Source organism: Peromyscus leucopus, chromosome X (assembly GCF_004664715.2).
Source record: "Peromyscus leucopus breed LL Stock chromosome X, UCI_PerLeu_2.1, whole genome shotgun sequence".
Classification (NCBI taxonomy): Eukaryota; Metazoa; Chordata; class Mammalia; order Rodentia; family Cricetidae; genus Peromyscus; species Peromyscus leucopus.
This window is the reverse complement of record NC_051083.1, coordinates 60,362,682-60,388,012: the sequence shown is the minus strand read 5'-3', so window position 1 is coordinate 60,388,012 and position 25,331 is coordinate 60,362,682. Positions and strand designations below refer to the sequence as shown.

At 37.2% G+C, this 25,331-nt stretch overlaps 1 protein-coding gene across 1 annotated transcript in view; it reads left to right on the top strand.

The window, feature by feature from the left end:
• The window catches only part of Tex11 (testis expressed 11), a 387,858-nt gene that overhangs the window by 345,069 nt on the left and 17,458 nt on the right, over positions 1 to 25,331 (top strand). The window contains 3 exon segments of the mRNA XM_037199204.1: positions 22,258 to 22,407; positions 24,034 to 24,142; positions 25,098 to 25,218. Coding sequence (XP_037055099.1) covers positions 22,258 to 22,407; positions 24,034 to 24,142; positions 25,098 to 25,218 — 380 coding nt within the window.

Below are 25,331 nucleotides of genomic sequence, written 5' to 3'. Positions count from 1 at the left end.
GACACTGGTGTTTTCCTTTAATAACCCCTGGCTTCTGAGATCAGCTTTATAAATCCACTCAGGATAACTCGGATCATTTTTAATTTAAACTTTTTATTTTTGAGAATTTTGTATGTGAGTACAGTATTTACGTTATTTCTACCCCTTCCTCTCTCCCATTCAGCTCCTTCTGTGGCCCCTCCTCAAATTCATGATCTCTTCTTTAATTACTGTTACACACACACACACACACACACACACACACACACACACACACACACATATCTGTACAACCTACTGAGTCCATTTAGTGTTGATCATCTGTACATGTGTTTAGAGTTGGCCACTTAGGATTGGACAACCTAACAAGAGTATTTTTTGATTAGCTTACCAAGTGTCAGGCTGGTGTGTGTGTGTGTGTGTGTGTGTGTGTGTGTGTGTGTATGTGTGTGTGTGTGTGTGATTTCATATATTTTTTGTTTTAGTTTTGGTTAACCCTCCTGTTCTCCTCTTTGCTCCCTCCCCCAGCCATTTAAACCTATCCACTCTCAGTATTTGCCCTTGCATTTTCAGATTGAATATGTTCTTTTACCCTCTGCCACCCTTAAAACCTTTTTTCCCACTCATGGCCCTCTTTCTAGTTTCCTGCCCTCTACACACACTGCCTCAGGAGCAAACTTCCATTTTCCTTGAGAAAGACAAGCACATACTTACTTTTAGTTATTGTAGATAATAAAATTTCAGCTATTTATTGCTGTTTATTGTGGAGAGAATTTTCTGCTTCTATTCTTGTGTTTTTTGTTTCTTCTTTGAAACAGATTCAATATGTACCCTAGGCTGATCTTCACTTTGTGATCTTCTGCTTCTTGAGTGCTGGAATTCCAGGCATAAGCTAGCAACCACTTGTTTTATGTTTAACCTTTATTCAAAATTTCAAGTTCAAAGGAACATTTGAAGGCTACAGTTTACATGCACAGATGTAGCAGACTAGCAGAGATTATGTGTATCACACTTTGTCTTTGCATGCCTCCTCCCTTGGTTTTCTCACTTTCTAGGGTCTCACTTTGGCCCTTTTGCTTGCGTCACACTTCTGATCTTGTTAATGCCTCCTAGGTGCTGGGATTATAGCCATGCACCACCACACCTACCTGCTGCATTAACATGGTCCAATCAATCATATTGCTGTTTTAAAATGGAAATGCCGGGCGGTGGTGGCGCACGCCTTTAATCCCAGCACTCGGGAGGCAGAGACAGGCGGATCTCTGTGAGTTCGAGGCCAGCCTGGGCTACCAAGTGAGTTCCAGGAAAAGCGCAAAGCTACACAGAGAAACCCTGTCTCGAAAAACCAAAAAAAAAAAAAAAAAAAAAAAAAAAAAAAAAAAAAAAAAAAAAAGATAAAATGGAAATAATAGTATATAAACTTAAAACTATAATGAGTAATCAACATGAAAATACTCTATTTCACTTAAGAATTATGTAGATATCCAATGATTATACATTAATTAACTAACTTCAATATTAATCCATTGTTTTAAATTAACTAAATATCTTTGAAATAATCTAAATATGACATACTACAAAAAATATTGATGAAGCAGAGTTTGTCAGAATAATGAGCTTTAGGGAGATTTATATTTTCATTGTCTTAAATACTATATATGATACTATATATGAACATTATTAAATTACCATGTCCATTTACATTAAGGAAAAACAGGAATGAGCAAAATAAAACATATATGTTTTATGCTATACAAAAATAAACAAAGAGGTATAGCTTTTTTTGTTTTGTTATTTGAGACAGGATCTCACTATGTAGCCCTGGAACTCTACGTAAAACAAACTGAATTCAAACTCATAGAGACTGTGACTCAGTGACCAGCCAGTCTAGCCTAATTGGTAAGCTTTGGGCTAGTGGGAGACCCAGACTCAAAAGGAAGTAGATGGATGACATCCACGGTTGCTTTCAGGCCACTACATATATACATCTATACATTTACAGACACACATGCATGCGCATGCGCATGCACGCCCACACGCCCACACACACACACACACACACAAGTTTCTAAGGGAGGAGATTTTTTTTGCAAGAATATCTTTAGTATATTTAGTATTAAAAATTTGGCTTTTCCCCTTGATATTTTAAGAATTTATATAAGCATGTATGTCTATAAACCAATTGGAAAAGAAGACTTATTTAGAAGACTTTTATAGTCTAATTTACCAGTATCCTCCAGAGATAAGAAAATATTTTCCACATTCAAAATAGAATGTCAAGGCTTCTCTCAATTATAGACACACAAACACAGAAATATAAAGATCTTATTAATTTAGATCCACAATTTCAGCTTCATATGAAGAGTTATACAGAAACTTACCAGATATCAAAGTGTTATTCTCTGTTTCTATGAGCATGAAATTCTTAATTTGAGCTCAAAATGGATAGAGAAAAAGGACAAATTAAACTGTTGTTTCTAACTCATCAGAGACTAGATAGTCCATTAATCCAGTTCCAAGATCACCAAAGGATCAAAGCATAAAAACACATTCCCAGTCATCTGTGCTATGAAGAGAGAATAATTTATTATTATCCATACAAAAACTAAAAACTAAAACAAAACATACACTCAATAGAAAAAGAAAGCAAAGAGAGATTCAGCAAAGTTCTTTTACCACTTGGGATTCAGTCTGGGAGCCAAGAAAAGATAAACTTCAATGTGTTGTTTCTCCCTCAATACAATTAACCTAGTTCTGTTAAGTGTATCTATTTGAGCATTATAGTCAATAGTTCTGAAATGTAATGATTCTGTTACAATTACAAAATGAACATGATCAAAGAGTTTATTTAATGCATTAATTAATGAGAGACATGAGAAGTTTACATAACCCATTTCACTATGGCTGTTCCATTGCTGTATTCTAGAAGTAGATAACTTGTTTTATTTATTTTTCTTTTCTTTTTTGAAGCAGGATCTCATGTAGTCTGGAGTAGCATCAAACTCACTATATAGCTAATCTTTAACTCCTGATCCTCCTGCCTCTATCGCCCATGTGCTGGGATTACAGGATTATATCATTGTACCCAACTAATTTGTTTGGAGCTAGTATAAATTTGCCCCAGGATGAATCATGCCTTCCTATCGCTCATCTCATTCAGGTGACACTGAATGGTGGACTGGATCAATACTGGAACAATTAAAATTTGGAGGCTAATTAGGATAAAATAAATGCATTGTGCATGTAAGAAGGACAGGAAGTTGGGAGGGGGCAGCGTGTAGAATGCTGCAGATGTTCCTGAATTCATGTTGATTTTTATTTAATTACTGAGAATATTGGTAGGTGGAAACTTTAAAAGGTGTCACGTGTGTCCTCCACCATGTTACCCTGGAGGCTCTCATAAGATGCAGACCTTCAATCTTGAACTTCCCAGGCTTCAGAACTGTAACAAATACATTTCTTTAGTTTATATATTATCTTGTCTGTGCTGTTCAGTCTGTCAGCAGAAAAAAGACTGAGACAGTGATTTGGTTCATCTTTGTATATCCAGTGTCTTAGCATATTATATACCTCTGTTTAATGTATAGGTGAACATACACATGAATGTGTATCTGAATATATATCACATATGAATTCATAGGAAAATAGCAAATATATTTACTATAGAGTTATAGTAAATACATAATATATAAAATGTGTTAAGTTATATTTATTATAAAATATAGTAAATATATTTACTGTATAGAAAACTATATTTACTACATCTTGGAATAGGAATTATTAAGTGTCTGAGTTATGTTTCTATTGCTATGAAAAAAAATGACCAAAAGCAACTTGGGGAGGAAACGATTTTATTTCATCTTGTAATTCCCAGCTCATACTTAGTCACTGAGGGAAGTCAGAGTAGGAACTCAAGGCAGGAATCTGGAGGCAGGAGCTAAAGCAGAGGCCATGGAGGAATGCTGCTTACTAACTTGCTCCCCTGGCTTATTCAGTCTGTTTTCTTATACAACTCAGAACTACCTGGCCAGGGGTGACACCACTCAGTGGGCTGGGCCTGTCCACAGCAATCATCAATTTAAAATTGTACCACAAGCTTACCCATAGTCCTATCAGGTGGGGGCATTTTCAGTTGAGGTTCCCTCTTCCCAGATGACCCTCGCCTGTGTTGACATAAAAACTAGTTAGTATACTATTAAAAGACTTACCTTTCTTTCTTCTTCATTCTTTTCTTTCTTTCTCTCTTTCTTTCTTCCTTCCTTCCTTTCTTTCTTCCTTTTCTCCCTCCCTCCCTCCCTTCCTCCTTCCTTCCTTCCTTTTTCTTCTTTTTGTTTTTTTGAGATAGGGTTTCTCTGTGTAGCCCTGTCTATCCTAAAATCCCCTCTGTAGACCAAACTGGCTTCAAACTAAGAGATCTGCCTATCTCTACCTCCTGAGTTCTGGGATTAAAGGTATGCACCATCATGTGTAGCTTGAGTTATCTCCAGTCCCACCTGGGCTGAGAGCCACTCAGACTCAAATAAAAACACAGATGCGCCAGAGCAATAAGACAACATAAGGAGATTAAGGGGATACAAATTGGAAAGGAAGAAGTCAAGCTTTCCCTATTTGCAGATGACATGATAGTATACTTGAGTGACCCCAAAGATTCCACCTAGGAACTGATAAAGCTTATAAACACCTTCAGCAACATAGCAGGATACAAGATCAACTCAAAAAAATCAGTAGCCCTCCTATATACAATGGACAAACAAGCTGAGAAGGAAATCAGAGATACATCACCCTTTACAATAGCCACAAATGACATAAAATACCTTGGGGTAACACTAACCAAGCAAGTGAAGGACCAATATGACAAGAACTTTAAGTCCCTGAAAAAAGAAATTGAAGAAGATGTCAGAAAATGGAAAGATCTCCCATGCTCATGGATAGGCAGGACCAACATAGTAAAAATGGCAATTTTACCAAAAGCAATCTACAGATTCAATGCAATCCCCATCAAAATACCAACACAATTCTTCACAGACCTGGAAAGAATAATACTCAACTTCATATGGAAAAACAAAAAACCCAGGATAGCCAAAAGAATCCTGTACAATAAAACAACCTCTGGAGGCATCACAATCCCTGACTTCAAGCTCTACTATAGAGCTACAGTAATAAAAACAGCTTGGTATTGGCATAAAAACCGACATGTGGACCAATGGAATCGAATTGAAGACCCTGACATTAACCCACACACCTATGAACATATAATTTTTGACAAAGAAGCTAAAAGTGTACAATGGAAAAAAGAAAGCATCTTCAACAAATGGTGCTGGCATAACTGGATATCAATATGTAGAAGGCTGCAAATAGATCCATATCTGTCACCGTGCACAAAACTTAAGTCCAAGTGGATCAAGGACCTCAACATAAATCCAGCTACTCTGAAGCTGCTAGAAGAGAAAGTAGGAAGTAGTCTTGAACACATTGGCATAGGAGATCACTTCCTAAATATAACACCAGTAGCACAGGCACTGAGAGAAACAATCAATCAATGGGACCTCTTGAAACTGAGAAGCTTTTGTAGAGCAAAGGATACAGTCAACAAGGCAAAACGACAGCCTACAGAATGGCAAAAGATCTTCACCAACCCCACATCTGACAGAGGACTGATATCCAGAATATATAAGGAACTCAAGAAATTAGACATCAAAAAGACCAACAGTCCAATTAAGAAATGGGCTATAGAACTAAACAGAGAATTCTCAACAGAGGAAACTCAAATGGCTGAAAGACATTTAAGGAATTGCTCAACATCCCTAATCATCAGGGAAATGCAAATCAAAACAACTCTGAGATACCACCTTACGCCTGTAAGAATGGCTAAGATCAAAAACACTGAAGACAGCTTATGCTGGAGAGGATGTGGAGCAAGGGGAACTCTCCTCCACTGCTGGTGGGAATGCAAGCTTGTACAACCACTTTGGCTCTTTCTTAGAAAATTGGGAATCAATCTCCCCCAAGATCCAGCTATACCACTCTTGGGCATATACCCAAGAAATGCTCAATCATACCACAAGAGCACTTGCTCAGCTATGTTTATATCAGCATTGTTTGTAATAGCCAAAACCTGGAAACAACCTAGATGCCCTTCAACTGAAGAATGGATAAATAAATTGTGGCACATATACACAATGGAATACTACTCAGCAGAGAAAAACAATGACATCATGAGGTTTGCAAACAAATGGATGGATCTAGAAAAAATTATCCTGAGTGAGGTAACCCAGACTCAGAAAGACAAATATGGTATGTACTCACTCATAGGAGGATACTAGATGTGGAACAAAGATGACTGGACTGCTACTCACATCACCAGTGAGGCTACCTGGAAAACAGGACCCCAAGAAAGACATGGGGATCACCCAATGACGGAGAAATGGATGAGAGCTACATGAACAGCCTGGACATGAGTGGGAGCAATGAACGGCGAGGGTCGAGGGAAAGAGAGCGGGAGATCCCAGCTGGATCAAGAACAGAGAGGGAGAACAAGGAATAGGAGACCATGGTAAATGAAGACCACATGAGAAAAGGAAGAAACAAAGAGCTAAAGAGGCCCACAGAAATCCACAAAGCTACACCCACAAAAGACTGCTGGCAATGGTCGAGAGACAGCCGGGACTGACCTACTCTGGTGATGGGATGGCCAAACACCCTAACAGTTGTGCCATAAACCCCATCCAAGGACTGAGGAATCTGGATACAGACATCCACGGCTAGGCCCCTGGTGGAGCGCTGGGAGTCTAATTAGTGAGAAAGAGGAGGGTGTATATGAGCGAGAATTGTTGAAACCAAGGTTGGATAAAGCACAGGGACAAATAGCCAAACGAATGGAAACACATGAACTATGAACCAAAGGCTGAGGGGCCCCCAACTGGATCAGGCCCTCTGAATAGGTGAGACAGTTGATTGGCTTGATCTCTTTGGGAGGCATCTAGGCAGTGGTACCAGGTCCTGGGCTCATTGCATGATTTAGCTGTTTGAAACCTGGGACTTATGCAGGGACACTTGGCTCAGTCTGGGAGGAGGGGACTGGTCCTGCCTGGACTGAATCTACCAGGTCGATCCCAGTCCTCGGGGGAGACCTTGATCTGGAGGAGGTGGGAATAGGGGGTGGGCTGGGGGAAGGGGAGTGGGGCAGGAGGGGAGCGAACAAGGGAATCTGTGGCTATTATGTAGAACTGAATAGTATTGTAAAATAAATAAATAAATAAATTGCAAAGTTGGTGAATCTTAAGCTCTTGAACAAAAATGGAAAACATCATCTTTCGAAAAGTCAATTATTTACAAACTGTATAAACAGTGACTAAAATTGGCTTTTACAAAAGGACTAATCCTGACCTGCTATATAATATTAGTAATCTTAGGACATCAACTAACTTCATTAATTTTGCAGAGTTTAATTCCTAAGAACAAATAGATATGAGAACGTAGAAATGTATGGATGCATCTGTCCCTAAGAAAGTTTGACTATGTCCTTACATAGTAGAAAGTGTCCAAAGGACAAGAAAGCACAATAATAAAACCTAAGATCCTTACCATGACCCACAAGGCCATAGATGATTTGGCCTTGGTTAACTTTCTGACCTCTTCTCCTGCCACTTTACTTAATGGCTCAGTTCTCCAATCCTCCAAGACACACAACACTTTCCTGCTTCTTGACCTTTATATTTTCCTTTCTCTTACCTAGAGAAAGTCTCTTGTCATGGATGGTCACTATAGCCTGCTCCCCAACTTTCCCAAGTGCCACCTCCCTCAGAGATCACATACTCTATAACAGCAACTTTCATTACTTTACACATCCTAAAACTACACTTTGTCTTTATAATACACATCACTACTTGACATTACATTAGATGTTGTTTATTGACTTCTCAGGTAGAATGTAAATTCTATACAGGCAGAATAACTATATGTGTTGTTCATACTTTGTGTAGCTTTGTGCCTTTCCTGGAACTCACTTGGTAGCCCAGGCTGGCCTCGAACTCACAGAGATCCGCCTGGCTCTGCCTCCTGAGTGCTGGGATTAAAGGCGTGTGCCACCGCCCGGCTGGAATTAGACTTTCTTAAAGAGAATCCTGGAATGTTGGGGCTAAAGAATAATCTTAGTTATTGAATTCTTTAAGTTGTTTATTTTGTTACATGAATAAAATTATCATTATAAAACCATAACACAGAGAAAAGACTTTGATTCTCTCATAGGATTTCATTTATCTCTAGTGATAAAATTTTGACTTTGGCATAAAGTAACAACAGTTCATTACAGAAAGTCTTAGTAAGACAAACAAGACACACTGCTGGAGAGCTTTAGAACAAAGCCTAGCATTGATCTTCTGCTAGCAGAAATACAGTTCATCTGGCAGGGCAAAGGAGTGGTGTGTGTGTGTGTGTGTGTGTGTGTGTGTGTGTGTGTGTGTGTGTGTGTGTGAACATTATTTACACTGCTTCTAGGGGTGGGAATGTAAATGCTAGAGTCTGACTGTAATGTCTAGAAAAGAAGTCAGGGAGTAATAGAGGTACTCAGTGTAACTGAGTCTGCCTAGATCTCAGGCCTAGAAGTGGGAGGCTAATAGTAAGGAAGAGATGGCAGACAGTCACGACTGAGGTGTGTATACCTATGTGCCTGTGTGCATGTATGTGTGTTATATCACATATTTATATACTATGTGCTTCTAACCCATAACTAGAAAGGTATTTTTAGTTTCTTTAAATACCATAGATGACAGATACCATTTAAAAAGAATTATGTTGGATTCTTGGGGGGAAATCTATTCAGTTAATACTACAAAACTCAGATTACATGTATATCCCTTCAGCAGGCAGTCTTTGCTTGATTGTTCTATTGACTTAATAAGTACTAATCAGTCATGGGTTACTTTTGTTGTAGAGATTAATTCTCAATGGCTAAGAAATATTTAAAGATTGTTTTCAGATTCCCAAGAGAAAAGGCAATTGTAGTTGATCTTTATGTATATTAAACAAACAAGTGAATTTTCTAAAGTACATTCTAGGTCAGGACTTTGGCCACAGAAATAAAAACATGAGTTTCAGGGTTTTCCTTTTAAAGGAAATTAGATAATTACCTGGAGTACTGTGTTCATATATGTCCCCTCAAAACCAATCTGTTAAAAGCTTGATCCTCATCTTGATACTATTAGGAGGTAGTGGAACCTTTAAGAAGTGAGGCCTAGTAAATAAAAGGAAGTCAAGTCATTAGGAGCATGCCTTTGAAGAGGCTATTGGGACCAAGGCCCTTCCTTTCACTCTTGCTCTCTCTTTTACTTTTTGATAGCATGAAATGAGCCCATACTAGTGATATACTGTGCCATTACAGGTCCAAAGCAATGGGACAAATAACTACTCATACACAGAAACCCAAAATTGTGAAGCAAAATAAACATTTCATGATTTAAGTTGATTATCTTGAGTATTTTGTTACAGGAACAGAAAACTAACACATTGAGATACCCAGATATCTGTGGTAGAAGTTGATCTAAATGTCTGCAATTTGGGCAGCATTTAGTTTTAATTATGCCTCACAGGCTTCATAAACTTACTCTATAGTCCTAGAATATATCTCATTGCAACTTACCTTTATAAATACACAGATGTAAATCAAGAATTTTTCCCATAAAATTACCTTAGCATGGTGTCTCCTGATCAAAGTATGTACTATAGTTTATCTACAAACATTCATTACGTATTTGTGCAAGATTTTCCAAACTCTAAACCTCAATTAACCCCTATTGAGGCATATATATATATATATATATATATATATATATATATATATATATAAAACACTTATTAACCATAGAATGTACACTCAGAGAAATTTTGTAACATTTGCCAAAATGGATTTTATGCTATTCTAAAACCAAGTCTCAAATTTCAAACAATTGAAACCATAGAAAGTATGTTGCCTCAATAAAATGATATAAAACAAAAAAAGCCATAACAGAAAAATGACAAGATAAAATCCACTGTTAGAAACCTTAAACAATTCTGAATAGCTCAAGTAAAGAAAAAAATCACAATGAAATCTATAGAATATATAGAATATATTGAACCTAAAATATAAAAATGTCTCGAGATTCAAAGGCTAGAGTGAAAACCTGCTAGCTTGGAGAGTTTGAGTAGCACCTAGCTAACCTTCTCTCCTTGCTGGTGTCTCCCAAAGAGTCTGTCCTTCCACTCCGCCAAAACAGAAAAAGCCTCACCACTCCAAACCCCTCCCTACTCCTTCTGTTGTATCTCTTTATCTCTTCCAGATGCCCTCTGATGCTCTGTCAACTAGTTGCTAACTCAGACTCCTGACCCAACGTTGACTTTTATTGAATTAATACAAATTCAAACTTGGGGTTCACAGTGTGATTAAATATCCCCCCCAACATTTCCCCTTTTTGGTCTAAATAAAAAGGAAAAGTTTTAACTCGAACACAGTAAAACTATATACAGTAAGAGCAATTATCAAATAAGGATTACATTCACAATGTCCAGTCAATATGTATTTGGCAAATTCAGAGAAACTTCTCTATTATCTATCCTATCTTGGTGAGTCCAAAGTTTGGTACCTAATTCCCTTTCTATCCTAACTTGTATTACCAACCCAAACTATCTTTTTAGACCTCCAAAACATTTTCTTAGATAAACAATTTAAGCTTTTATGTCTCTCATCCTTACACACTTTATACCTCTTTTGTGGCTTTCTTTTTTGAATTTGGTAATAAAGAAAACTGTAACTATAACTGTCTCATTTTCAACTCCGTCAGAGACCTGAGAAGGATATAATATTACTTGAGTAAACAAAAAGTACAGAGCAAGCAACTTCTAAAAATGACAGAAATAGCTGGCTACCTGGACAGTCACCCAAGGTTCATTTGCAATGTTGGGGCATCCACCTTCAGCCTATGGGCCTAGAATATCTGACAGACTTTTCTGTGAAGAGGGAATTTTTGAAGGACTGTCCTGCCTTGCCTTGGCAAAGTTTGTCAGTTGCTTTCTTTTGTGTCCTGTTTTGTCCAGTTTGGACAGCATACTGTCAGCAATCGAAGCAAGAGCAGTTTCTTGCCCAATGGCTAACTTTACCACAATAAAAACAGACTCCTTATGGAAGTTCTTTGATGCCCACCATCCTTTTTTGAAGTAGACTGGTACTGCCAGGAGCAGATGCATCTCACTGTCATGAAAAGCCTTAAGTTATTAAAACATTTTAAATGCTATATCCTGTAGGTCTTTGAAGTGTTTGAAGACCATCTATTTAAAATATCTCTGTATGACCTAACATGACTACAAGTTTGGTTATTTTAGATAACTACTAACCTGTATTTCTTAATTATACATTTTATTTTTAAATGAGTTGCATAGGTACAATACCTTAAACAAGAGTAGAAACATATACATTATAACAAAAATAACCTTAAATTTGTATCAATATACAAAAATCCATACTAATGTAAAATATTTGAGAATATAGTTGCTTTTTAGTTTAAAGTAGATTCAATAATCTACCCTTTTATCCTATCCTTTCCAGGTTCTCTTGATCCATCTCATAACATGTGTAGCAATTGTATGATTCCTATTAGTTATTCCCAAAAACCAACTTATGGTATTTTCTATTTTGTATGTTTGTTTTCTATTTTAGTTTTCTGCCACTGTCATTGTTATGGTCTTCCTTCTTTTTTCTTGAGATAATCCCAGAACTGGTGATGTTGTTACAGCCTCCTAAGTGCTAGGATTATAAGCATGTCCCACCATGCCATTCTCTACTTCCTTTGGGTTTAATAAGGTGGAGAGGACTGAGGAACATAATATCAACCTCTAGCCTCCCCATGTATGCACCTACCAATGCAAATACACCTTCACATGTACACACATATACATGTGTAAATACAAAAAGCACTTAATGTGATTTTAATAACTTTATGCCAATAAATCTGAACATAGACAAAATAAATAAATTCCTTGAAAACCCTATTCTTTTTTTCCTGGTGAGTGCATCAGAATTGGCCCAAAGAGAAAGAATCTGAATGAGCCAGTTTCAAATATTTTGAATAGTTCTGCACCTGTTAAAGAAATGGAATCTTAAATAACTTTACATAAAGGAAATTATTTCATTAGTAGAGTCTTCCAAATATATTAAGAAGTAATGGCAATTTTGTACAAATATCTCTTACCCATCCCTAGACAAAGAACTACAGGCAACCAATGACTGCTGGGAGGAGAGTGAGCCTCTCCCAGGATGAGCCACCTTATTGGTTATCCAGTGCAGAGTGGTCAGCTCTGAAACTATATACTCATAAACAAAAATGGACTCAGTGAGCCGGGCGTTGGTGGCGCACGCCTTTAATCCCAGCACTCGGAAGGCAGAGGCAGGCGGATCTCTGTGAGTTCGAGGCCAGCCTGGGCTACCAAGTGAGCTCCAGGAAAGGCACAAAGCTACACAGAGAAACCCTGTCTCGAAAAACCAAAAAAAAAAAAAAAAAAAAAAAAAAATGGACTCAGTGATATGTGTGTGTGTGTTTGTGCATACATAAATACATATATATGTAACAACCATAATCGAAGAAAAAGGCTATCAATCTGAGAAGGCAGGGAGGACATCGGAGGGGTTGAGGGAGGTTGGCTGGAAGAGGGAGGAAAGAGAGGGGGAGAAAGTGATTTAATTACATTTCAATATGAAACATATGAAAAATAGATAAGTAACACATTGATCTTAGGATACCATGACCCCCATATCAAAATCAGAAAAGAGTATCCATCACACACACAAAACAAACAAAAAACACACCACAGGTCCTTATTTTGAGTGAGGTCCTTATCTTGAATGATAGGTGCAGAAGTCCTAAAATTTCTTTAGTAAGTTTAATCCAGTGATATACAAACAGAATAGTTTATGGCCAATTAGTATTTAGTTTAAGAATACAGCAATGCAAAAGGTAGTACACATTAACCAAAAAAAGGTGGCGGGGGGCGGGGGGAACGTGCTCATCTTCATGGAAAAGAGACATGAATGAAAAAATTTAATACCCATTCATGATGAAAGTATGCAAAAACTAAGACTAGAAGATGACATCTTCATTGTGACAAATATTATCAATATTACTCCTTAATTCATTTTCAATGGTGAGATGTGAAGATTTCCCCACTTGTGTCAAAGAAGTATATATACAGATGAAGTATATGCTACCATGGCTTCCTCCCAACATTGTGCTGGAATAATTCCAAGACTACCAGAAACCCATCTCACATCTTTAATTCATCACTTTCTCCTGGTTAGCTCCTAAAGACCATTTGTGATCATCTTGATGTAAGACCATTTTCAAAATATTTGCTAGGGTCTCTCTTTGTCAGGCCAAATACTTCAAAAATTAGTCTGTTGGGTTCTGTTCCAACCTTCTAGCCAGTTACGCCTTTTCCCTGCTTGTCTTTTAGTAGTAGATTGTGGATCAGACCACCTGGGAGTACAGGCCTGACTCTGCACTGGTTTGCTGGACATCTATCTATGGGCAGATTAATCTCTCAACCTTAATTTGCCCAAGCTGTCCTGAACTTGCATTCTTCCTGTTTCAGTCTCCTAAGTTCTGGGATCACAGGTATGTACTACCATACCTGACACTCAGCCTTCATTCCTGTATTGGAAAGTGGAGCAAACACTCTCTGTCCTGCATATATATTGACTGGGAGTTCTGCCTCTCTAAAGAGATCATAAAAGTAGAGCAGTTTCTATATACTGTGACTTTGAAGGTGTCATAGAGCACCGACCAATCTGCCATTCCTAGGATGTGCCCATATAATTAATTTTAACAGGAATGCAAAAGGTAAACTGAAGTAGATAACTGTGATACACCTGTGCAATGAAATACTATTCAGCAGTTAATTGATATTAAATATATTTGCTAAGTTAAAAATGACAGACTGTATCTATATGGATTATGTGGATATAATTTCATTTGTTTGACATCCGGGAGCGAATAAAAGTATAGGAACCAAAAATAACTTCAGTGGTTACCAGAGGTTTGACATGAGGTAAATTCACTATAAAGGGGCAATATAAGAAACAAAATATGGCAAAAGACTGTTTTTAAGGAGCCATGATAACACATATATATTTACATACGTATATACTATCAAAACCCATATAACTATATACCATAAAAAGTAATTTCACTGTATATACAACACAAAAATAAATCAACCAGATTGTGGAGGGAACTACACATAGAACTCACACTGTGATAAATGAGTCTGGCTATATAAAAAATGAACCACACAAACATCACTGAAGGAGCTGAAGAAAGAAACCTGACTTAAATAACTTTTAAAAATACTGTTTGTGCTTGGACACAAGGTAAAAGACAAAAATACTATGCACAATAATGTGCTCTGGTTAAGAACTTTGATTTTCATGGGTATATAGGTTAGCAATAATGCACATACTTTACATGTACAGTCATTTCTGCTATAGTATGACATATGTGTTACTAAAAATGATTCTCCCATGCAAATGTGTGTAATAAATTCTAAGGAGCTGTGGAGAAAATGGGGTTAGGAATATACATGAGAACTTAAAGATACATTTTATAAAGATAACAACCTAATAAAATTTTATCAGAGTTTGGTATATGTTAAATGACTAAAATACATCAATGCTACAATAAATTTGGCATTTTGGCTTGAAATAGACCTGATGGCTGTTTATACAAGAGGATGTCAAAAGGATTGCAGCTTGTGAAATATGAAGTAATGGAAGGAGAAGTATCTGAAATCTGAGGGGAATTTGTAGCAATAGACATAGATGGACATATCTCATAACACATGCAGTGAACTGAGATGGCTGATACAAATTTGAGTTGTGCGTTTACGTGTGTTTTATATATTCCTATACAGCATAAAACAGCTATGTGTAGTTCTTTGCATTCATCTAGTATTTGACATAGAAATGTAAACATAAGTCAACACTTAATTTACATTATATGTAACCGTTCCCTGATATACCAATCATGTTGGAACAAATTTAAATTAACTGGTAAGGAAAGATGTAGAAGACCTCTACACTGAATTTTTTTAAAAAACACTAAAATTTTTAAAGACCTAAAATAATGAATATTATATATGTGTATGTGTATATATACACTTATTAAGTATAATGTTCGTGGGCTAGAAAAGAAGTCAGTATTATTATGCAGCTTTTTCTAATTTGATCCATAGATTTAAGGAATTCCAGTAAAAAAAAATTCTAGCTTATTTAATTGCAGAAATTGGCAGGATGATATGAAATTGATTTTGGAGATGCAAAGGACACTTGTGAAAAAGATAGCTAGAATTCTAAGACGTACATCACAAAACAGAGAATCCAGAAATAGACTCACAAGTAGTGATTTGATTTGCAACAAATGTGTCCAGTGCTTTACAATGGGGAAATGTCTGTTGTGTTGCTCTTGTTTTATATTAAAATAATGTCAATATGGGAAAGACATTAACCTTGACCCCTCCTTCACACTATATATAAACATTGACCTAAGATAGGCTGAGCACATTGGCACATTCTGTAACCATGGCTACTCAGGAGACTAAGGCAGGACCATTTAAGACCAGGAGTTCAGGGCCATTCTGAGCAATATGGTAAGATCCCATCTCAAAAAATGATGTATCATAGTGTAAAACAATAAGATTTGTAAGAAAAATCATAGAGGAATATCTATATTACCTAGAGAATGCAAAGAATTATCAACTATACATGAAAATAACAATAAAATACACCTTGCTACAATTAAGAACTTCAGGTTGATAAAAGCTACCACTGAGAAAAGTACAAACCACAAATAGGAAGAAGACAGCAAACAAGTTTGACAAATGCCAGACTACGTAAAAAAAAATACTCCTACAACTCAACAAGACAACCAAATACAAAATAGGCATGAGAATTACATGGGAACATCACAAAAGAAAATATCCAAGTAGTTAAATACTTAATATCATTATTCATCAAGGAGATATAAATTATAATTAAAATGTGATGCTACCCTGTATTAATTACCTTCTGTTGTGATGAAATGTCATGACCAAAAGAAACTTAGAGGAGAAAAGGATGTATTGGGGCTTACAGTTTCTTTCTTTTTTTTTCCTTTTTCTTTCTATCTTTTCTTTTTTTTCTTTTGGTTTTTCAGGACAGGGGTTCTCTGTGTAGCTTTGGAGCCTGTCCTGGATCTCACTCTGTAGCCCAGGCTGGCCTCTAACTCACAGAGATCTGCCTGGCTCTGCCTCCCGAGTGCTGGGATTAAAGGCGTGCGCCACCACCGCCTAGCTGGGGCTTACAGTTTCAAAGAGATACTGTCCATCATGTGGAGAGGGCATGGCAGCAGGTAGAGAATTCCTGTTGGCAGAAGTGGGAAGCTGTCTGATTGTATTTTCATCCTCACACAAGAAGCAGAGAGAAAGAACAGGAAGTAGAGCAAGACCATAAATCCTCAAAGCCTGTCCCCAATGATATACTTTCTCCACAAGGATCCATCTTCTAAAGGCTCCATGAACTTCCAAACAGTACCACCAACTAGGGATTAAGTGTTCAAATCCATGAGCACATGGGAGACTCCTGTTTTGTTTTGTTTTGTTTTGGGGGGGGTTGTTTCTTTTTATCAAGAGAGGGTTTCTCTATATAGCCCTGACTGTCCTGGAACTCACTTTGTAGACCAGGCTGGCCTCAAACTCACAGAGATCCACCTGCCTCTGCATCCTAAGTGCTGGAATTCAAGGTGTATGTGCCACCATCACCTCACACTGCAAACACATTGAAGTGCCTAAGTTCAAAATACCAACTGTTGGGCTGGCAAGATGGTTCCATGGGTAAAAGCACTTGCTGTACAACCGTGCAGATTTGGTTACCTGAATTCAACCTCTAGGACCTATGGAAAGGTAGAGAACTGACTGCACAAATTTGTCCTCCGATCTCCATATGCACACCAAGGCATGCATGCCCCACCCCTCTGATAATAGTTTCAAAGACTTTTTTTAATACCATCTGTTAATAAGGATGGGGAGCAACTAAATCTGAGGCACTGCTGGGGGGCATGCAATTGGTTAAATCACTTTGGAAAACTGTTCAATGGTATCTATTAGAACCTGACACACATACATCTTAGTAGTGACCTTGCAGTCTCACCCATAAGCATATATTCAAGTGGAATAAATGTATCTATTCACTAAAATATGCACAAGAATCTTCACACTATTTCTGTTCCTAAGAGCTAAAAATCTGAAACAACTATGTCAACAGAAGGATAAATTAAAAAGTTGAATCATTTTTGTATAATGGAATACTGCAAAGCAACAAAAGGAAATAGTCTCTAGTCCATGTGAAAATATAGATGAAAATTACAGGTGTTATCATGAGGGAAAGAAATCAAGCACAATAGGATGTACTGAATTCAATTTGAAAAACAAATGTCGGGGGCTAGAAAGATGGCTTAGCAGTCAGGAATCCTTGCTGATTTTCAGAGGGTACAAATTCAGTTCCTGACATCAACACTGGCAGTTCATGGCCGCCTGTAAACCCAGTACCAAGAGATCCGGTGACCTTTTCTGGCCTCTGCAAATGACCCACACATGTGGCATACACTCCACAGGCATACACTCATACAAATAAACTAAGTTTTTAATTTTTAATTTTTCTTTGAAAAAATGAATGTATCGGGATATAACTCATGCCATAGAATTTACCGACAAAATGTATAATTCAATAGATTTTACTGTATTCAGATATGTGCAACCATAGTAAGGGAACATTTCATTACATCATGAAGAAACTTGGAACCTTTCATTGACCCTTGCATTTCATGAACGACTAATTTATGTTCTGTTCAAACAGATTTGCATATTCTGAATGTTTCATATAGATGGAGTCATATAATATGTATGGTTTGTGACTAGCTTATTTAATATACACTACTTCATATTTTTAAAGTTAACCCATGTTGTCCCAAGTATCAGCACTTCATTACTTTCACAGTCAAATATTCCATTGTACAAATACACTGTTGGCTTGGTTCTATCTTAGGGTAATTATGAGCAATGCTGCTATAAACATTTATTTAGAAGTTTTTGTCTGACATATCTTTACTTTTTTTGGTTATGTACATAAAAGTGGAATTGCTAGTCATATGATAACTATACTTAGTCATTTGAGAACCTGCCAAGATATTTTCCAAAAGCATTTATACAGTTTCACATCCCCATTAGCAGTATATAAAGCTTCAGATTTCTTTACCTCCTTAACAATGCTTTTTTTTATTTCAGCCATTCTAGTGAGTATACAATGGTAGGTTATGGTGGATTTTTCTGATGACTACTTTTCCTTATGACAAATGATGTGCATTTTTTCCAGTGGCTATTGTTTACTATATAATTTGTCTAAGATTCTGGAGGCTGGGGAGTCCAAAATCAGTGGAAGTATCTATGAGAGCATAACATGGCAGAAGGTTAAAGGGTAAGCTAGTATGAAACAAGAAAAAAAAAACAAGAAGGTTAGCCTCACTTTATAAGAACCCATGAACACAGTACATAATCTAATACCTTCAGACTGAAATTCATTCATCCAGTCCTATGAAAATAGGCTTGATCCATTTTGAGTTAATTTTTGGATGTGGTCAGGTAAATGTCCAATTTCATTCTTTTTCATGTAATTGTCTACTTGGTACAGAACTTTTTGTTTCAAAGACTAGTCATTCCCTGTGGACAGTCTTTTCTCACATGTGAAAAATTAGTTTGCCATATATACATGCCTGTATTTCTGGATTATCATTTAGATCTCATTGATGTATACATCTGTCCTTATGGCAGTACTATAATATCCATCTTTTCATTCTTTTGTAGTAAACTTTGAAATCAGAAAATTTTAGCCACTCAATTTTGATATTCTTTCAAGATTATTTTGATTATTCTGTGTCAGTTGACTTTTCATATATATTTTTGAAACAATTTGTCAGTTTCTTGAGGAAAATATCCCTATCTGGGATTCTAATGAGATTGTATGAAGTCTGCAGATCATTTGCAACAGTATTGCCATCTTTTTGTTTTGTTTTGTTTTTTTGAGACGGGGTTTCTCTGTGTAGCTTTGCACCTTTCCTGGAACTCACAGAGATCCCAGGCTGGCCTCGAACTCACAGAGATCCGCCTGGCTCTGCCTCCCAAGTGCTGGGATGAAAGGTGTATGGCACCACCGCCCAGCAAGTATTGCCATCTTAACAGTGTTAAATCTTCTAATTCATGAACATAGGACACTTTTCCATTTCATTATATCTTTATTTCAATGGTATTTATATGTAAGACATATATCAAGACAGTATTCACTAAATCAAATCAGGGTTAATAAACATTTCCATCACCTTATTACTTGGTTTAAAGACTTCAGACTCTTCTCTTCTGGCTATTAACAAATGATATATAGGATATTATGAACTTTAGTTACCTCACTGTGCCACTGAATGCCAGAACTTACTACTTTTATCTAACTATATTTGAGAGGAACATTTTGATAACCTTTTCATATAGTTGTAGATATAATTTTTCACACTGTACTAAAATTCAGAAAACATTGAAAAAGTAGAACAACTGAAAAATGATTGAGGAAATGAGCATTCTCTGTAACTAGAGAAAACTCATTTGGAAAATTATGCAGAATTGGAAGAACCCACTAAAGTTTCTTTAAATTTAATGATAGTAGTAATTATGAGATAACATATAACTGTGGGAGAATCATTTTCCAACTTCAGTACTGGTAATAACAGGTATAGAAGTTTGTTGAGTATCTATGACTGTGATTATAAATTATGATTTATTTTACAGGTTGAAATTTGAAAATACAAATCAAAAAATTCTCCAAAATCCAAACACTTTAGGATAGGCATAATTCCACAAGTGGAAAATTCCACATTTGACCTCATATGACCAGTCACAGTCAAAACAAAAGTCTACTGAAAATATTATATAAGCTGGGTACATTGGTACACACCTATAATTCCAGTACTTAAGAGTTGTAAAGCAGAGGACCATGAATTCAAGGCCAACCTTGGCTAAATACCAAAACCCTGTCTAAAAAGTGAAGAGAAAGCCTGAAAAATGGCTGGATAGGTAAAGGGGCTTACTGTCAATCCTGATGACTTGAGTTTGATCCCCAAGACCCATATGGTACAACTCCTAAAAGTTGTCCTCTTAATTGCACATGCCCACAGTGCCTATGCACATACATACACATATAAATAAATAGAAGGAAAAGGAAGAAAGGAGAGATAAAGGAAGGAGAAGGATAGAGAAGACATACAAAATTACCTATATGCTCTGCATAGAAATATAACAGAACAAATTAATTTTTTTCTTTAGATTTTGTCCAATTCTCAATATATCTCATAGGTATGCAAGTATTCAAAATCTAGAAAACTCCTGAAATACTTCTGCTCCTATGCATTTCAGAAAGGGGGTACTCTGTTGTGTAGCAGTTTCCTCCATGATTAAAACTTCTCATCTTAGAAGGAAGTTCATTAAAACCCAGGATATAAAAGGGAATGCATCAATGGGATATTTTAAGACAGGATGTATATTCAAAGGCAAGTAAGACACCAGGATATCCTAAGGGAAGTTCATTAAGACACAAGATGTTTGTAGAGAGGTAAAAACACCAGGATGTTCTAGGGGAAAGTAAAACATCCCTGCTGTAGGGAAACTCCTTAAGCTCAGGAAGTAAACAACTCAATGGCTTCAGGAAGTCCTTGAAACTGACCAGATGCACTAGGTCCTTTCCTCCCCAGGCATATTTAAGCAGTAAGAACTTTTGAGAGACACTCTCCAGCAGAGCTACCTGGAAGAAGCAGAGACCAGCAAGCTGCCTAGAAGAGGCTCAAAACAACTGAGCTACCTCAGAAGGACACTCTCCAGCCTGTTGAGATGCTTGTAGATTGTACAATGCACTCCAGATTTCCTGCTTTTATGAGCTGTCACTCATGCTAGGGTGGGCATTTGGTGATACAGCTGTCTTTGCGTCATTTCTGCTCCTATAAGTAACCCCTCAGTGATATTTCTGTAAGTGATACCAATAAAATTCTTTGGTTCACCAAGTTGTCTTTTGTAATATGCTTACTTTGGTCTATCTTCAGTACCCTATGTGGCATGAGTAGATATTTTCTAACATCTCCCTAGAAATTGTGTCACATAATAATTAATCCAGCATTTTATTCATGACTGATTTAGCCATTTGTTGTTATGCAGCTTATGTACTGAAGTGAGAACATTCCATGCACAAAAAGTTGACTTTAGATTATGAACTCTAGCTGGATATGATGGCACATACATGTAATCCAAGCTGATGCAGGACTGAGAGTTTTAGGCCAACCTGGGCTATATAAGGAGACTCTATCTCAAACAAACCAAAACACAACACAACAAATCATTCTGAACTCTATTCAAATTGTGGTTTAAAGTGGGGAGTAGGGTATAGAAATCCATCCAACTGTTACTGACGTTTAGAGACACTTCATTCTGTTTATTGTACTTATTCAATACCTTAAAACATTTTAAACAGGGTCTTGCACTGTAGTTCAGACTGGCTTTCAACTCTCAGTTCTCCTGCCCTCAGCATTCCAGGTGCCAAGATTACAAATGTGTAGCACCATACCATGCACTACCATGTCCTGCTACTGCACCCAGCTGCCTCAAATATTCATTCAATAGAAGGCAAATAAAACTGTCTCACAAAGTATGGTATATGCCATCTGAAATAAGATTCTTTCCATGATGAAAGCCAAGATATACTTGTGACTTAGTAAATGAAACAAATTTGGAAACTCTTTTGCTCAAAATAAAACCAGTTAGTTCATGCAGCATTGTATTTTCTGTTAAATTCAGCCATGACAGTGAGCATGGATATAAGTTCAAGCTCAGAGGAGACAAGTATATTAATAAGAATCTTATCAATAACAGCAGAACGTTTTCAGTCCAGTTCCAAGCATCACAATGGAACTTTCACAATATGTAAGGAGTGCTAATAAATGCATCACAGGGCAGTGAACATAGTGATGTGCTTATAGATGTTAAAATGTTGAAAGTCTATTGATAGAGACTCATATGACCTTCCAATTGTAAGTGAAATGACTTTTTCCTTGTGGGAAACCTGTCCAGTTAGGTTAGCCCAAGAGAGTACTAATGTGCAGTAACAGAAGATGTTAAACTTGGCCTTTGCTGTAGGAGACTTTTCTGGTGATGACTGTGGAGCAATGCTTCTGTTGTATGAGTTTGAAATTAAAACCAAAACAAACGATCCATCACTGTACAGCTTCCTGGAGTCAGTATGGAGAATGCCTGATATAGAAAGCAGAACACTTGAAACAATGGCGTGTAAGTGCTTTATTGGTGCTTGTGTAAGGCCAGTGCCCACTTAGAGCCTACTGTTTTCCCTACTCTAACATTGAGATAGGAAATGACTTTTTTTCTAATGCTACATTGTTTCTCCCTCTCTGGTGGCATTCTTAAACTATTTTGAACTATAATCATTTATACATTTATCTGTTTTCACTCTATAAGATTATAATCTCATTAAGGTCATGAGCAATAGCTACATATGTATATTGTACTGATAAATCTTAGTGGAGAACATTGCTCATAATAGGTGCTCCAATGTATTCTATGTGTGGAATTTAATTATGTAACTACATGATAGGGGAAGCTCAAACCTTAGAAAGTTAGCTTTATTTAGGGAGCTAGAAATGATAAATAGCTGCTGTGATGATCAAAGATGACTCAACCTTACTAATTTGCTAAAATGTATAGAGAAATTTGCGAATATTTTGATACAGTATTTACATTAGTGTGTGTGTGTGTGTGTGTGTGTGTGTGTGTGTGTGTGTGTGTCTACATGTATGAAAGTCAGAGGAAAACTTACAGAAGTCAGTTCTCTTTGTAGCATATGGGCCCCAGGATTTCAGATCATCAGACTTTTACCCACGGAGCCCCCTTACTCCCCTAGAGTTTTGGAAATATTTTAATGCAACTGTTATTTTCAAATTCTAGTTGAGCTGTAGTGTAGGACTTGTGGGGCTCAAAGCCGTCTGGGGAGTATACTCAGGAAATGCCCTGATTATCTCCCCTTTGCCTGTTATTCTCCTCAAGAGCACCGCACATGGTTAGTAAAGGCATTAGGTAGCCTCCAGCACACTCCAGTTGCCTTGGATTTTCTAGAGCCATGAGACAGATGAGGCATACTTGATGACTACCGCTCCTCATATAATGGAGCTGCTCTACAGGCTTGTTGAATGCATCTGGAAGTCTTAGGAACAGTTATCTCCAATACAGTAATGCCAAAGGCATCCTGTTTTTTAGCATCTAGCAACAACAACAAAGCAATATAATGCAGTGTTTTCTGGCTTTGACTAGCAGGGTTTTATTGATCTGCTTCTATTTCTTTCTTAGCTTGCCTTTCCTTCACTGTGGTTCATAAGATAGTTGCATCACCTGAGGGCTGTGTGCATGGTTACAGAACCATAACTGTTCGTTGAAGAAAGAATGTAACCAGAAGCTGGGTGGTGGTAGTACACACCTTTAATCCCTACAATGGCATGGGGTGGGTGGGGGAGACACGGGGTGGGGGGGGGAGGTCTCTGAGTCGAGGCAAGCCTGGTCTACAGAGCAAGTTCCAGGACAGCCAAGGCTACACAGAGAAACTGTCAAAAAAAAAAAAAGAAAAAGAAAACCTGAAAGTCCTACTGTAGTATTGTGCCTGAAAATGAGAGATTCTCTCTGAAAGCATCTGTAGAGTCATAATTTTATAAAATTTGGTGTGTGTGTGTGTGTGTGTGTGTGTGTGTGTGTGTGTGTATGTATGTGTTAAAGAGACAGAGACAAAGAGACAAAGACAGAGTCAGAGAGAATCTTGTCCCATTAGAGAGTGTAAGTAGTAGTCCTGCATGAAAAGTGTGATGAATGCGATTCTGATGGTGTTTATAACCTTTCCCTTTCCTTCTATAGTACTAGCTATGGATAAGCCTGCACACTATCCTACTATTGCACGGAAGGCCTTGAAAAAACTTTTATTGATCCACAAAAAGAAAGAGCCAATTGACGTTTTGAAATACAGGTTAGTAAATGTAATTTGACACCTAAATCAGTCAGTGTAAGTCACCCACCATAACCAACTGGACCAACACAGAAGAGGATAGGGAAACTAACTTGTGAACTGCTCTGTAGTGAGAATTGTATTAGACACCGGGGAGTATTAAGGAAGATCAAGGAATCTGCTGGTCCCAGGGGAGGAAAAAAAGGGTGTGTTTTGATTTTCTTGGTCTAGTCATATAATAAAATAATTCTATGTATCTTCCTTCCTTCATGTCATTTGCTAAATATCCCAAATGAACAGAAATTAGTTGCCACTGCTCAACTTCAACATTTTTTCTTTATTTTCTTCCTTTTTTTCTAATGCTTATCTTTAAGTATCAATATTAGGTGGTATGTGGGGTTTTTTTTTCTAGAAAAGTTCATTACAGTCTTTCTGTTCTGAGAAGTGAAATTTCTGGGTTTTTTTTTCCAGTTTAAACCCCACGTCCTTTGTTCACTTAAAGAAGTAGCATGATCCTTTAAATGCCCCTAAGTTGAATCAGCTCATAAAATATGATGGTGCACTAATTTGGCCAGCAAAATGGTGCAGCAGATGAAGGTACCTGGTTTGAAATCTGAAGAGCTGAGTTCAGTCTCCAGGACCTACATAGTGGAAGGAGAGAACCAATTCTGGAGAGTTATCCCCTGACCTTCATACAAGGGAGCCCCCCACACACACACACACACAAGCTAAACAATTCTTTCATGAGGGAAATGCTTTTGTCTAAAAAGATAGCCACAGGCATGATCAAAGGAAGGACTGATCGACCCCTTCACACCTTCAAAAATCTGTCTTCCAAGGTTAGAAGCAAGCGAAAATGGAGGAAAGCAGGAATGTTGTAAAGCTCTTGTGTGGATGAGAGTCAGATTTGACTTCTTAGCCCTGGGGCCATTGATTTCTTTCCTTATGGGATGACTTTTCTCTTTTTGTTTTTCAGTGAATGCATGCGCAACTTGATTAACCTTTTGGTGTCAGATGGAGTATCAAATACAGTTCTGTATTCTCTGAAAGAAATTTGGGGCCATTTAAAAAGTGCTCTGAGTCTCATTAGCCAAACTGTAAGTCAAAGAGCAATATTAAACTTTGAGCTGATTTTAAGGAACCAAAATGTCTTGTATATTAGAATTCATATAGAATGATGCTTTCTAATATGAGTTTTATGGTAAATCCA